The sequence below is a fragment of the Oreochromis aureus genome, linkage group 13, assembly GCF_013358895.1.
Source record: "Oreochromis aureus strain Israel breed Guangdong linkage group 13, ZZ_aureus, whole genome shotgun sequence".
Lineage (NCBI taxonomy): Eukaryota > Metazoa > Chordata > Actinopteri > Cichliformes > Cichlidae > Oreochromis > Oreochromis aureus.
This window is the reverse complement of record NC_052954.1, coordinates 25,909,534-25,925,250: the sequence shown is the minus strand read 5'-3', so window position 1 is coordinate 25,925,250 and position 15,717 is coordinate 25,909,534. Positions and strand designations below refer to the sequence as shown.

At 40.3% G+C, this 15,717-nt stretch overlaps 2 protein-coding genes across 5 annotated transcripts; one reads left to right on the top strand and one right to left on the bottom strand.

The window, feature by feature from the left end:
• Nucleotides 1-340: 340 nt before the first annotated feature.
• On the bottom strand, nt 341-3,522 carry fbxo5 (F-box protein 5). Its single transcript, XM_031745612.2, has 6 exons — nt 3,386-3,522; nt 2,287-2,860; nt 2,022-2,192; nt 1,771-1,861; nt 1,211-1,432; nt 341-1,049 (listed from the first exon to the last, which is right to left on the bottom strand). The coding sequence occupies exons 2-6, from the start codon at nt 2,841-2,843 to the stop codon at nt 795-797; spliced, it is 1,296 nt and encodes a 431-aa protein (XP_031601472.1). The 5' UTR covers nt 2,844-2,860; nt 3,386-3,522; the 3' UTR covers nt 341-794.
• Nucleotides 3,523-6,907: 3,385 nt separating this feature from the next.
• On the top strand, nt 6,908-11,685 carry mtrf1l (mitochondrial translational release factor 1-like). 4 transcript variants are annotated; one of them, XM_039621414.1, is made up of 9 exons: nt 6,908-7,114; nt 7,515-7,943; nt 8,056-8,135; nt 8,308-8,412; nt 8,588-8,666; nt 9,766-9,929; nt 10,108-10,225; nt 10,540-10,676; nt 10,911-11,685. In XM_039621414.1, coding segments are annotated over exons 1-9 (1,326 nt in total). In that variant the 5' UTR covers nt 6,908-7,113; the 3' UTR covers nt 11,124-11,685. The 4 variants fall into 4 exon arrangements, with proteins under 4 accessions (XP_039477348.1, XP_039477349.1, XP_031601470.1 ...); XM_039621415.1 differs by having other exon boundaries at nt 7,462-7,943; XM_031745610.2 differs by having other exon boundaries at nt 6,908-7,943.
• The last annotated feature ends 4,032 nt before the right edge of the window (nt 11,686-15,717 follow it).

Below are 15,717 nucleotides of genomic sequence, written 5' to 3'. Positions count from 1 at the left end.
CATGAAGCAGAGCGTTTCATGTCATGCTTTCCATTAATTTAAATGCCACTACTACTTGTCTTCTATAGGTAATGAACCAGACTAAACTGAATTGGTACCATATAAATAAAACTGACTTAAGTATCACTTAAACTAAACTGTGAAAATTTAAATTCAGTTTTGATTTAGGAGTTTAAATATACAGAATTCAAACTTCAAAGCAGTGTTAGCTGTCAGTGTTAACTGATAGCAAAGACACATCACTTCTTATTGCAAACTAAACTGATGAGTGCAGAAGCTTTATTCAGCTTCCCTGAGATAAATGTTGTGTTTTTAAAAAAATAAATAGAATACTACAAGGTAAGGTTTTACAGAAACAATGTATTTACAGGAAACAAAGTACAATACAATAAACTTTAATACTTATATTTCCTGAATATCAAAAAATTTATTTAAAACTACTAAACAATTTACATTATCTAAAAGTTACATTACAATATATTTACACTCATTTCATTTAAAATAAAATAAAAGTCCTTATTTTGGGTTTTTTGGCATCGTCTTCTCACAGTCAGGTTATTTTTGTGTTCGATTGTGTCAGTAGTTCTTTGAGTGTTTCACTCAGCGTTGACTTCCATATACAGGTTTTGGGAAAAGTACATGCAGTGAAGCCATTTTCAGGTCGAGCTTATATAAAAACTTCCACTCTTGTCTGAAGTTTGGACAGTGCTAGCGGAAACACTGCCGGCTCAGAGGTTGGCTGCTTTAAAAAAAAGAAGAAAAAAAAATCTGAATAAAATTCCACAAAGCTTCTGTCACAGTCGCCTGATGTTCCTCTTGCTGCGAGCGCTCCCCGGTCGGAGCGGTGATGTCTTAGAGAAGTTGGCTCGGGGCGTCACGGTTCTGCAGGGGGTCGAGCCATGGAAAGACTCCTGACAGCGAGTGCAGAAGGTGAAGAGACAACTAGGGCGAGTGCACGTAGCTTTCTGAACCTCATTCAGATGTGTTGCTGGTGAGCCGCAGCGCTTGCAGGCACGAAGAGACTCGTGCTGCTTCAGAGTGCTGGCAGCCTGGAGAGAAGATTGAAACATAGGTTTGTTAAAAACAAGGCTATAAAGAACATTTATGCATTTCCTACAGTGAAAACATCATTTGGAAAACTAATCTTGGCCATCAGGTTGTTTTTCAGTTCTCTGTTGCATCAGAGTGAATTGTTGAAAACGACGCTCACCTGGATGTACTCGTTGAAGCGTGAGCATCGGGAGGTGGGTGTGCTGCCCCTCTGAGAGGCAGCAGCCCGTCTGGTGGTCATGCAGCTGGGGGTGGACGAGGAGGATGATGAAGATGGAGTCTTTGAGGAAGCCATGGTCTGCATGCAGGACAGCACCATCCTGGAGACGGCCACATCTCTTGTCAAACCAATGCCCCTCTGTCTCAGAGAGTTCCTTGACTCCTAAAAATGAATTAATCAAATAGATTAGAACATTTGCAGCTTTAGCAGTATAGTGTTATTCATATTGTTGCAAGAAAAACAAAATAAAGACTTGAAACTAAATATTCTTATAGAAAGAATGACATGAATTGTGAATGCATCATCCTTTCTTATAGCTCTAACGACCACCGTTACATGTTTTCCTTACATATACAACTGTTCTTTTAAATAACTTGTAAGAAGACCTGTATGGTGGGTTGTGGTCTTTCTTACGATGTAACTACTTCATAAGAATCACACTGATGGCCTGAAGCACAAAAGCACTGTGAATCAGTGTCAGGTTGTGCGAGTTTCCTCACCCTTAGTTCCTGCTCAGCTCGGTGACACCGCCTCAGAGCTGCTGTATCTTCACAGATGATTTTCCTCCAAGTCCTGCTCACTTTCTTACAACTGTGAGGTTGAAAAAGGAAAAGTAACATGCGATTAATAAGCGCACAAGATTAGCAGTTACAAAGTTTCAAAAATTAATTCTGACATCAACTAAATTCAAATTTCCTTACTTCCAAATACATTTATCCAGATAGGACAAAGTGAAGGGTTTGTAGTTTACCTAATGAGGTCCGAGTCTTCCAGAAAGGCCAGGATCTTTGTCAGGATACATTTCATGTTTCTGGCCAGCAGAAACTGAAAGATATCGATGTACTCCAAGCCCATCTGACGTCCAATCACCCGATCCAAAAGAAAATTCTCTGCAACTTTTGTGACAATGCTCCAGTCGTACCTAACATGCACAGAAAGACAACAACATTTTCTAGCTGCACAAGTGTAAACCAATCCAGATGAACACCCAGTCAAATGAGATGTCAAAATCTTACCTCTTATTCTTCTCATAGCTCTTAGCAAGTTCTTCACACACAACCTGCTGGAAGTTCAGTATAGGCAGGGGGCCATCGCTGTGATGGCCTGATGGGGTGGACGACGAGTATACCGCAGTTCTCCTCTGGGGACGAACCACAGGAGTGCAGACTGCCTCCGGCTGAATAGGGGTGCTCCTCACTTGGCATTTTGAAGGAGAATTATGTGGAATTCCTTGATTTGTAGAAGTAGACAGCACTACTGTGGGCTTTCCCAGGAGGTGGTCATCCTCTTCGTTCTCATGGTGATATTCAATCTGACTGTTTTGCAGAGACAGATAACCACTGTCCTCAAACTCCAGAGTCCTGTCATGCACTATGCCAGTGCTGTTTTCCTTGTCGTGGATTGCACTGGTGTTGTTCTTCGGAGAGAACAACACAGTGGTCACCTTTACAGGGGAACACAGAGGTTTGATGGGGATGAGCTCTTTTATTGGGGAAGCTTTGGCCTCCACGGCAGAGGCTCTTGGAGATTCGCACGCGGCAAACTTCATGATGATTCCGTTAGAATGAGACATATGCACTTTGCAGATTTCTAAGTAAAGGAGAGAAATAACAAGATTGTGTTAGGTTTTACGGAGTGCACGGGACTGAACGCAACACCGCTTCCCAAATGCAAGCTAACCAGGCCACATTAAACATCAAATTTAACCTATGAGTGGCTAGACAGGGAATAAAGCTATAATATAAACGTTGTTGTTTAAAGGGGGGCATAAAGGTTGAAAACTTTTCAATATGATAGTTTTCTAAAGTCTTGATTTTGGCGCGATGCAAATTTGGCGGAAATGTAGCGATGACGTGAAGCTACTTGGTTTTCGCCCATTTATGGTGTCTTTGGTCAAACGTATGTTAAATAACATGAACTGGACATTAATGAAAGTATGATGGACGTTAAATAAAATTCTGCAATACTACCAAGCTATATTTGCGTGGTCTCAGATGATAATAGTAGTTTGCCACTAAGAAGCTACTTACGACCCACTCCCCATACCGCGAGCAGAATATCGGTCCGCTAAAGAGAACTGTTAAAAGTTTAGAAAAGGTGCGTGATTCCTCTTACCTTACTGTTGTGATGTCGTTATCCACAGAAGAGTCCTTTCAGCAGGTGAAGTATCTTTTCGACTATCGCCCGCTCTTCCCAGATTAAATACTCCTCAACTGAAAATCCGCCAGTTGTAGCCTCCCTTTTGAAATCGGTGCGCAAATGGCGCAAACCAATCACAGTGCAGGGGGAGGTTGTCTCTTTAAAACGTCAACAAATGAAAGCTGGCTTCAGTTTCGGTGACGTCACCACGCAGTGAACGTGTTGCAAAACTGTCGTGAAAAAAAACATGGCCTTTCTGAGCGCCATTCAGCGTTTGAAGCTGATGTAAACAGATATTTCTCACGCACTTAAATGTAAGAAGTTTCTAAACGTTAGCCGATCTGAAAATCGTGGTATGCAAGTGGCATCCTGCGGAACTTAGCATATTTTGCAGACTACAAATATGCAAAAAACAAAATAATATTTCTAAATCCTATATTTTGATGATGGCACTTCATTCTACATCATGGTACACGCGAAATAAGCCTTCTAAAGTCTTTTAAAGAGTTGGTATGTTCGGAATCTTTAATGCAGCTTGAAATTAGAGTTACTATTGAATAATTCTGTGTTGCTTAACACTGGAAAAAAATAAAATTATGCATGCACTAATTATGAGATTTTGGGTGAAAATCGATACTACTGTTTAAATAGAATTTATTAAATAATTTATAGAATTTATTATTAAAAATCTTTATCACACAACCTTTAACCAATTAGGCGTACGATAAACATCAGCCATTGGTTGGTAAATACTGGTAAATTCAATTACTAATTAATTATTTGCAGGGTTTCTGAAAAGTTTGAAAGGTCCACGGATGTTTAATCAGTGTACTTGATTAATCTTTGTGACTGAAACAAACACTCCCGTTTCAGGATGCTTCAAACATTCAAATGGAAACAACAATTCTGAGTTTTATTGAGCCTATTCTTACATGGAAAACATGAATAAAAGACTCTTTCCCCAATTCTGCCAGGACTCCCATTGCTTGACAAACAAAAGCTCTACAATGCAGATAATGTACAGGGTGGTTAAGTTCACACCCTGCCTGGAATGTGTTAAGTAGCTCTTTCGCTGAAACCAGTGGGGGAAGCTGGGGGGTGTAATATAGGTTTATTACACCCCCCAGTTATTGCCAGGTCTCTCTTGGAAATGAGATTTTAAATCTCAATGAGATTTTTACCTGAATAAATAAAGGACTAATAAAAATTTCCAGACAGTATCTCAGCTTTTTCCTCTAACACTTTTCTGTTATTTAACTCATAAAAAATATCATCAGGATCTCTGTATAATTTAATATTTACAGGACAGTGAAATGGGAATTGTTGATCAACTGGGAGAAAACATGAGAGAGGGTCACTGAAGATGTACGCGAGGGCTCATTTTGCATGCTGGAGTCCACTCTGATGAGTTTATTGATCCTGTTGTCAAACTCTAATTTAAAAGTCTAGTCGTTCTGGTTGAAAGCTGTCCCAGATACATTTCAAAGTCAATAAAAATGCTCAGATGACCGAATCGTTTTTGTAAAAGCCACAAAGGCCATTGTTTGCTATTTAGCTTACAGTTTCTGCAAGCTAAATGTGTATATGTAATCATGTTATTTAACAGTCTGTTGTATACGACTTTAAACTTTAAAAGCAGTATTTTCAGAGTTAGATTCTTAATATTTTCCATAAAATTTCACATAGTGGGGAAACTGCGTGCTATTTTTCCTGGTGTTTATTTCGAGCACTGAGCAATCTACTGTGGGCCAGAGCAAGCAGTAAAGTATGCAAAGCATGTACCAAGCAACATGGTGTGTTTGTGTTGATGTGTTGATGCTGATATTAGAGAATTTTGTTCATGCATGTGCGCAGATGAATTATTGTTTGTATGCACATACATTCCTAGATTGAAGACAGAACACAGTGAAATACCTGCACCCCTGCTCATCCTCTTGATTGCCAGTTACTTATATGGGTTTCAGCATTATGTTCAAGTGGCATGTTAATTTGTCCTAATGATTCACACCATGCCCGATCAGTGGGGGGTCTACAATTCACATGCAATATCATTGACTCCAAATGCCATGAGAGGCCACTCGAAACCCCCCACCCCCACAGTTAATTAAAAACAAAGTAGCCTTGTTAATTAGTAGCAGCAAGATTATGCAAGACTGATTATATATGAAGAGGATATGTTTATCTTGGGGGTCAGGGATTTATTAACATTACACACTTGCACATCCAATAGGCTAAATTCATTCAAATGTATTTCTAAAATATAATTTATGGCAGTATATCTGATATTTATCTTTTCCTTGTCAGTTCAAGTAGCATTTACAGTGTGGATTTTGTTGACAAGTTCATCAAGGATGGGAAACTTAGTGAATTTAGTATTCATTTATATCATTAGCTCAAAGAAGAAGATGTGCTCATACCTAAGGGTAGTTTCAATAAGTTTGGTCAAAGATACAAAACACAGTATAACAGAGGATCAATCCATCTTAAATAATTCCTTTTTGGAAGTCTGAGGAAATTGGAAAGAAACAAACTGGACTTCTTTAAGTTACATGAAGACGTTTCACCTCTCGTCTGAGAGGCTTCTTCAGTTGTGACAGTTTCTGAAGGGTGAATAGTTGTATCCTTCAGAAATGGGTAATAATCATGTAGAATGACATGAAATTCTAGTCACAAATGTGAAGAGAATGCCATTTTTATTCAACTTTTATGCCGGTTTGAGAGTATATTATAAGTTATAACATAAAAAACAAAAACATTAGTATGTAGTCTAATTTGAATGAGACTATCGCTTCCAAGTTAACAAATTGGTAGTCAAAAATCAGAATTAAATATGAAATTACAGTCAAACTGAAGTTAGAAGCATAATGAAATCAGAAGAGGTTTAAAAAAAAGTCAAATTACTGCAGTAAACATGCAAGCTTATGTCTTGATGCATTCTCAATCATCCAGGAAAGTAAATCTCCAAAAGTTGAATCTGTTCATCTGGACGTAGCGTTTTGTGGGAGAAACGTTTCGTCGTTGAGGTCAGTGTTCTTTGATCAGTGGGTTTTGGTCAGTGATTGTTGATCAATGGTCATGGGAATTTGCATAATTATGATTAAGGAACTGACCTCACAGCCCATTGTTCCTTCAGTGGGCTGGGTTCAGTCATTATGCAAACCTGGAAACCTGCAGTCAGCTGAGACTGAAGAAGTCACTTGGATGAGTGACGAAACGTTTCTCCCACAAAACGCTACGTCCAGATGAACAGATTCAACTTTTGGAGATGCAAGCTTATGGCTAAATAGTTGAGTAGACCTACTGTGACTGTCCATGGGAATAGCGTTATTATGTTGTTGTTGTTGTTGTTGTTTACCACAATTTCAGATCATGTGTGGTAACCCATTCTTTAGTTTCTCATTGTGGCCAGGTCCAGTACACAGCACCATCCAGAAGGTGGCAGCACTGAACTGTAAAGCTGTTTCCCAACCGCAAGAAATATGAAAAAAAGAAGAAAATATTCAATATGTCTGCGCCCTTTAGCAAGGTGGTAACGAAGCAAGCTGTTTGTAAATGATGTTAACAGGACGTTTCTAGACAATGTTTAAAGAATTTATGACTGGAGCCTGTTCCGATATAGCCACCGCTAACGGGAAAAATGGATTAAAGCATTCGGCATCTTGAAATTTGATTTTATGATCACGTTGAGCTAGCAGGGAGCCTTCAGTGAGTCGTTTACTTCCTCAGATATTCATATCATGTTTTTGTAGATTAGTTCAGACTTAATTGTAAACACACCACCCATCAGCCATGTTTTGTCAAAGATTTTCTGAATCCAAAAGAATAATCTGTTGTTGGGTTGTAGTATTCCGCATGAGAGCTTCTCACCACTGACTTGAACCTGTTACAAAATTTAAAGTGTCATCAAAGTAAAGTTATCACTGCCCTGTTATATTTACGCCGAATTCAAGAATTTCTTTTCACTATATAGGCTGTATCTTAATGTAGCATCCGAAAGGAATTTATTTGTGTTAAAACATAAATAAATACCAACTTCTGTATTTTTGAATGAGATTTGGCTAAATGGACTAGAGACCGGCAAAAATCAAGTCTGTTTACTACGCAGTGAATATTTCAGCCACATCTACATGTAAAATGGCTTACAGAAGACTTCTAAACCTTCTGCCCAGAGGAAAAGAGTCTGCCTATAATCTATGGATACCTCGCTTTCAAAAGCCACCATATGTCTTAAACCGAACTGTTGAAAATAGAGCTAAAAGAACTCTTTACACCAGCACACCACTGATGATGAAGTTGTTGTCAGTGGATGAGATTTTTGCCAGGAAGTCTCTGCAGGAGCACCTAAGGAAGACTGAGGCAGAGTACAGTGAATGTTTACAAGCCATCAGTGGCAATTTGGTAAAGGAGCAGTGCAGTGAGGATGAACTGAAGGCCAAGAGGACCAAAGTGTCCCTGCTGGCTCCTCTTATCCAGACCATCAGAGAGCTGGACACCAAGCAAAAAGAGATTGCAGAGACTGAGACGCTTCTGAAAGGTTTGTGGAGAAAGATCTCTAATTACTAAGCCACAGTTGCTCTCATTTTGTGAGAGTACAATTACTCTCAGATCATGGTAAAAATTCTATGGGTGTCTGTTTTTCCTCAAAGATGAAGACCCATGTTTGCGGGAACTGGCAGAGGTGGAGAGAGCAGGCTGTTTGGAAGATATTCAAACTCTTAGACAAAAGGTAGAAACTTGATTTTTCACTTTGTGATATCAAGGTCTCACCCGAGCTATTGGTAAATCTTATTGAGCGCACTGACAGTGTTTCTCTTTGCATTTTCAGTGTTGTTATACTTGTTGCACAGCTGACACATTATCACATTTCTCTTGTTAATCAACATGCATCATCAAATCAGATTCTGGATCTATTGATTCCAGAGGAGGAGATTGATCTGAGTGACCTCGTCCTGGAGGTCACCGCTGGCGTTGGTGGTCAAGAAGCCATGCTGTTCACTGCTGAGGTCAGGAAGTCCATATGTGTATTAGTTATTTTAAATTGAATATTGCTATTGCAGCTGGCCAAAAACAGGATGCTCACAGACACACATGCCATCTGCAATAAAGAATAAAGCGAAAGGGTTTTTTTTTTTTTTCTGTATTTACATGCCAACTTCTATGTTCTCCTCTCCCCTTAAGGTGTTTGACATGTACCAGGGCTTTGCTCATCACCACGGCTGGTCCTTTGACATCCTGGAGCACACAACCAGTGAGCTAGGTCAGTGGACACATACATTTCTATTACAAAATCTTCCACACATTTATTTTTCCATCATATCAGGGTTAAAACTTTAAAGAAAAACTATCATTACAGTTTTTTTTAAAAAAGATTCCCTTAATTTATTTATTGGATTTCCAAATGAAGGAAAGACATTAAAATTTTTTAAAAAAAGGAAAAGAAAATAGATCTGTTCAGTTAAAGACACAAGCTCAGCATCAGTGAAATCATATAGTTTACAGAAGCCAAATTTCTAATTACTATATTTACTCAATTATATATTCATAGCAAAGTAATAATCCTAAAAGACAAAAGAAAGCACAAACAAAAATAATGCCATGCACTAAGAAAACTTCACAGAGAAACAGAAATGCTTGTTTAACAAATTTGAGAGAAGAATCAAAACTAATCAAGAATTATTCTTTAGTTTTCGGTGGTCTCAGTCACATGGTCATTCTTACGCTTTTATGGATTTTCTCTTGTTTAGTATCTGTCAGAATCAGAGTGAATTCAATTTTATGTGTCCCTTCCACATGAAAAAGACAATGTTTGGCAATTTTTCAGCTAGCGACTGAAATTTAGGTTATGAGGTGATGTCTAATTAAAAAAAGAAGAAAAAGTAGATTTGCGAAACGTGTTTACAAAAAACATCAAAGGCCTGAAGTTTTGATTTAGTAAAATTGTAGTAACTTATATGAAGCACAAGAGGGAGCCCTTGTGCCACAGAGATATTGAATGTTCAGCGGTATGGATTCAAACAGTGCCATTAAACAGTGGGGAAAAGTTCATTTTTAAACTTGTAATCTAAAAACATGCACCAAATCAAATACTTTATTCGTGGTCACATTAAAAGACTCAATTCACTCAAATCATACCTAAATTTTTTCCATCTGTTTTTGTATTAAAATAGTGAAATTTCTGTGGTTGTTATAATAAAACAACATCAGGGAAATCAGCTTTTTTATGTTACAGTGCTTAACAAATTCCTTAGACCACCTATTGTAAAAAACAAAACAAAACAAAACCCCAAAAACAAGAATACACAAATATTAAATTTATTTATGTTAATCTATGTTAATTATTTGCCACATAAGAACAGGTGGACTACGTCACGCCTCAGCTAGTATCAGCGGCCCTCAGAGCTACAAAAGGATGAAGTTTGAGGCAGGAGTTCATCGCGTTCAGAGGGTTCCCAAGACTGAAAAACAGGGCCGGATGCACACCAGCACCATGACTGTGGCTGTGCTGCCCCAGCCCACTGAGGTACAGCTGCAAATGGATGTATCCAAATAACAAGGATGCTGTTAAAACAGCTCAGTTTGCTCAAATGAATCCTCAATAAACTTACAAAGTTTCCAGAGTGTTTTGTTCTGTTTAGCTGCTGCTTATCTAAATATATGTAGTATATGTAATTTGTAATGTTTGTTTGTGTTCTTGTCAGATCTCTTTCACAATAAACCCAAAGGACCTCAGGATAGACACTAAGAGGGCGAGTGGAGCTGGAGGTCAACATGTCAACACCACAGACAGCGCTGTCAGGATAGTTCATCTTCCTACAGGTAAAAACTGGACATAGCACGAAACTGAATGCAATACATGGCAATTAAGTTTGAGGCATCTGTTATTCCTTCCACAAATGGGGAATATAGTCTGTTTTTCATAGACTATTAACGAAAGGAGATGACAGTGCTGTTTAAAGTGGTTGAAAGGAATTAGCACTGCAATAGACTGGCAGCCTATCCAGGCTGTACCTTGGCTCTTATGTAGTGGATAGGCCCCAGATCCCCCACGACCCTGAATTAGATAAGGGGAAGAAAATGTAAGGATGGATAAATGCAGCAAAGTAGATCTTTATTGTGTGTTTGTTGGGCAGGTGTGGTTGCGGAATGCCAGCAGGAGCGGTCCCAACTGAAGAACAGGGAGAAAGCCATGAAGTCCCTGAGAGCAAAACTGTACAGCATGAAGCTGGAAGAGGAGACCAGCAAACGCTACAACCAGCGGAAAATACAGGTAGGACACAGTGAGATACAAAGGACAGTTAAAGGTAAACCACAGGTGGAAACCATAAAATACAACATAAAATACAAATGTGATGCTTTGTCTCTAAAACACTGACATGATGTTGGATTTGACTGGTGTGAAAATATAATGAAAACACAGGTAAGATATTAGTGATTTTGTTGCTAGAAGTAACAAACATTGCTAAATTCAGTGCTTCTGCTTCTCCTTTTCCTTCTCCTCCAGATCGGCACTAAAGGACGATCAGAGAAGATTCGGACCTACAACTTTTCCCAAGATCGCATAACAGACCACCGGATCGGCATGACTCTGCACGATTTAAAAAGCTTCCTGCTGGGAGAGGATCTTCTGGACGAGATGAACTCCTCACTTCAGGAGTTTTCCAGCCAGGAGATTCTCATGGAACTGCTGGGAGAAAACAGTCAGGACAGCTCATGAGTTTGTCTCTGACAGAATTTATTTCAGATAATAATGTAATGCTGGTCATTCCTAGACTGTGAAAACTGTGTAGGGAAAGAGAAGATGATGCATTAAAAGTGGGCACAAATCTCAGCAGTGCCTGATACGAGATGCGTGTCCGAAAGTGATAAGCAGCGTCACAACAAACAAAAAATTGGCAAATGAGTGGATCTATAATTTAGTCAATTTGCACATTTGTCTGACAAGTGAAAGATTCTGGGAGGAGACCCAAATACCTCAAGGGAAGTTCAGGAAGAGTGTCTGGCATAAAAATAAGGCAAATCACCAAACATGTTAAATGTTTGTACTGCTTAAGCAGATTATAAATTATCTCTGCTTCCTTACTACCCAAGAGGTCATCACAGTAGATGGATCTATATGTTTGATTTGGCACCAGATGCCTTTCTACAACCCTCCTATTTATCCAGGCTTATGACCTCTGGTCTCAAACTAGGGATGTTTTTAGGCAAACATGTTAACCACTAGACTATGGAACCACTTCAATAAAGACTTTAAAAACTTGTTCCACCAAAATGCAAAACAGTTATTCAGTACAAAATGCTGTTTAATCTCTTGTGCAGTGCTATTAATCATATACTGTCATCTATATTGGAGCATGGGGTGGCCAAAACAAAGTCTGAAAATCATGCCCAGTGATATACAGTGCTTAATAAATTTATTAGACCATCCGTCCTAAAACCAAGGAAACACAAATATTTTAGAAATCTTTTAAAAACTTGTTTAAAAGTTATATTTTTATTTATTATTTAAATAGCAAACTGAATTCACATTTGTATACCTCAGTTTGAGCTCGCTCACTGGTTACAAATGACTCAAGCATAACTAATTTTTCTGCTCAGGAATGCAAGTGGAATACTTTGATTTGGCATCTTAGTAAAAAAAAAAATATCATGCTTTACTGTTTTACAAAAAAAACAGTAAAAATAGTAGATTTGAAGATTCATGGACCAGAACAATAATTAGATTTTAGCATTTCTTTCTTTATGTTTATTTTCTGCGATTTTGGTCACTCAGACCACATCACTTTCTCCAGAGATGAACTGCTAAACATCAGGCAGTCGTCTCACTATAGTTCTTATCCATTTTTCACAAACCCGGAAAGTTTTTTGGAGATTTTAGTTGGAGGCGCAGCAGCTCTCTGTGGCTCCTGGAGGAGACGTAGACTGGTCGGAGTTTACATCCCTCCTCAGGCCAACTCGAACAACGCACTGTGCGAGCTGGCTGACCAGATCACCACCCTGGAAAGGAAATTCCCAGATTCCTTTACAATTATCCTTGGGGATTTTAACAGAGCAAACCTCAACCTCGATCTCCCTAAATACAGACAGCATATAGACTGCCCTACCAGGGACAACATCATACTGGATCACTGTTACACCACTCTAAAAGATGCCTATCGCTCTGTGCCCCGGGCAGCTTTGGGACATTCTGATCACTGCCTGGTCCATCTTATTCCAGTTTATAGGCAAAAACTCAAACGTGTCAAGCCTGTAGTCAAAACTGTGAAGAAGTGGACTAACGCAGCAAAGCAGGAACTGCAGGACTGTTTTGACTGGACTGATTGGACTGTTTTTGAAGCTGCATCTGATAACCTGGATGAGCTCACGGACACTGTGACATCATACATCAGTTTTTGTGAAGACGTGTGTGTGCCAACAAAGACCTTTTGCACATACAACAACAATAAACCATGGTTCACTCCTAAACTCCAACATCTTCGTAAGGCCAAGGAGGACGCCTACAGAAGTGGTGACAGGGCCCTGTACAAGCAAGCCAGGAACACACTGACCAAGGAGATCAAAGCAGCTAAAAGGGTCTACTCCCAGAAGCTGGAAGAACGGCTCTCAGCCAACGACCCTGCGTCAGTGTGGAGGGGCCTGCAGGAAATCACCAGCTACAGACGCCCCCACCCACTGTTGAAGCAAACAAAGACCTGGCCAACGAGCTAAATACATTCTACTGCAGGTTTGAGACGGACAGACTCCCACGCCTCACCCTCCCCTCCCCAGAGACACTGCTTCAGACACTGACCCCAACACACCTTCCACTTCTCCCCTTCACCCTCACCCTCCCAAATCCAGTCTCAACGACCACCCCCACCCTCCCCAATCCAGACCCAACGACCACCACCACCCTCCCCATTTCAGACTCAACGACCACCACCACCCTCCCCATTTCAAACTCAACGACCACCATCACCCTCTCCAATCCAGACTCAATGACTTCCATCACACCTCTCACCCCCCTTTCCTCCTCCTTGAAACTCAGAATACACACTGAGGATGTGAGCTGACTATTTCAGAAACAGAAGCCCAGGAAAGCCCCCGGACCAGACAGTGTCTCACCCTCCTGCCTCAAGACCTGTGCTGAACAGCTGGCTCCCATCTTTACGCGCATCTTCAACAGATCCCTGGCGAAAGATGTACCCTTAGGCCTTTCGCCATCTTACAATGCTGTGATTGCAGCCATTCCCCAACTCTCTGTGAATGGTACTCATGGCCATTGATCAGTGTTCTTTGATCAGTGGGTTTTGGTCAGTGATTGTTGATCAATGGTCATGGGAATTTGCATAATTATGATTAAGGAACTGACCTCACAGCCCATTGTTCCTTCAGTGGGCTGGGTTCAGTCATTATGCAAACCTGGAAACCTGCAGTCAGCTGAGACTGAAGAAGTCACTTGGATGAGTGACGAAACGTTTCTCCCACAAAACGCTACGTCCAGATGAACAGAATCAACTTTTGGAGATTTACTTCCCTGGATGATTGAGAATGCATCAAGATGCCAGATTATAGCCAAAGGCTAATTTCCATCTGTTGTCCTTAAACATAAAAAATAGACATAATAATTCATAAAAATTCATCATTCATTCATAATAAAAACTCCATCACCAAACTTACACATACACACCATTCTGTTCCCAAATAAAACATTAAAACTATACAACTCATACATGATCACACACTTGATTTGTCCATAACCGGTTTTTAACCTTTGCCTTAAACAAATTGAATGTAGAGCATTCTCTAATGGGTTGAGGAAGACTGTTCCACAGATGACCACCCTTGACAGAGAGGACGTTCTGCCCAAATGCTGTCCGTCTGTGGGGTATAAACAAGTCTCCTCGGATTGTAGCTCGAGTGGTCCTGTCTGAGCTTTCTTTATGCCTAATGAACTGCTTTAGTGGTGGTGGAGCAAGGGAGTGTAAGACTTTATATATTAAACAGACTCTTTTAAGTTTCACTAAGTTATTGAAGTTCAGTAATTTATGTTTTTTTAACACATGACAGTGGTGGTGGGAAGTCGGTTTTTTGTCAAGTAGTTTTAAACTTCTTTTCTAAATGTTTTCAATAGTTTTAAGTGTTGTTGGACAAGCAAGTGACCAGGACGTCAAACAATAGTCCATATGAGAGATGATCATTGAGTAAAAATAAGTTTTTGCTACATTCATATTTAAATTATTATGTATATGATTAAAATTTCGATTATTAAATTTAAGTACCTGGGACACTTTATTTATGTGACTCTTGAAGGATAATGTTGGGTCTAGAATGACCCCAAGATATTTAAATTCTGGAGCTAATTCAAGCTCTACTCCATCCAGGAATATGTTTGACTGCTTCAAGTTTAAGGGGCGTTTTGAAAAATACATACAGGCAGTTTTTGAGGTGTTCAACATTAGGCATGAGTCCTCCAGCCAGCTATGACCTTGACGTCTGTGGTCATGAAATCCTTCGAACGACTGGTTTAACACCCATCTGAAGGACATTACAGGCCACCAGCTGGACCCTCTGCAGTTTGCCTACCGGGCAAACAGGTCGGTGGATGATTCAGTGAATATGGGGCTGCATTACATCCTGCAACACCTCGACCGCCCGGGAACTTATGCCAGGATCCTGTTTGTGGACTTTAGTTCGGCTTTTAACACCATCGTGCCTGAACTTCTCTCTTCCAAACTCTCCCACCTCAGCGTGTCACCAGCTACCTGTCAGTGGATCACCAGCTTCCTGACAGACAGAAAGCAACAAGTGAGGCTGGGGGAGATCACCTCTGAAACTCGGTCCCTCAGTATTGGTGCCCCTCAAGGATGTGTCCTCTCACCACTACTGTTCTCCCTCTACACTAATGACTGCACCTCCAAGAACTCGGCTGTTAAACTCCTAAAGTTTGCAGATGACACCACTGTCATTGGCCTCATTCAGGATGGTGATGAGTCTGCATACCGGCAGGAAGTTGAGCGGCTGGTACTCTGGTGCAGTCAGCACAATCTGGAGCTGAACACTCTTAAAACAGTAGAGATGACAGTGGACTTCAGGAGACATCCCTCAACACTGCTCCCCCTCACCATATCAGACAGCCCTGTGTCGACTGTGAAGATCTTCAAGTTCCTGGGTACCACCATCTCCCAGGACCTGAAGTGGGAGACCAACATCAACTCCATCCTCAAAAAGACCCAGCAGAGGATGTACTTCCTGAGACAACTGGGGAAGTACAGTCTTCCACAGGAGCTGCTGATCCAGTTCTACACTGCAGTCATTGAGTCTGTCCTGTG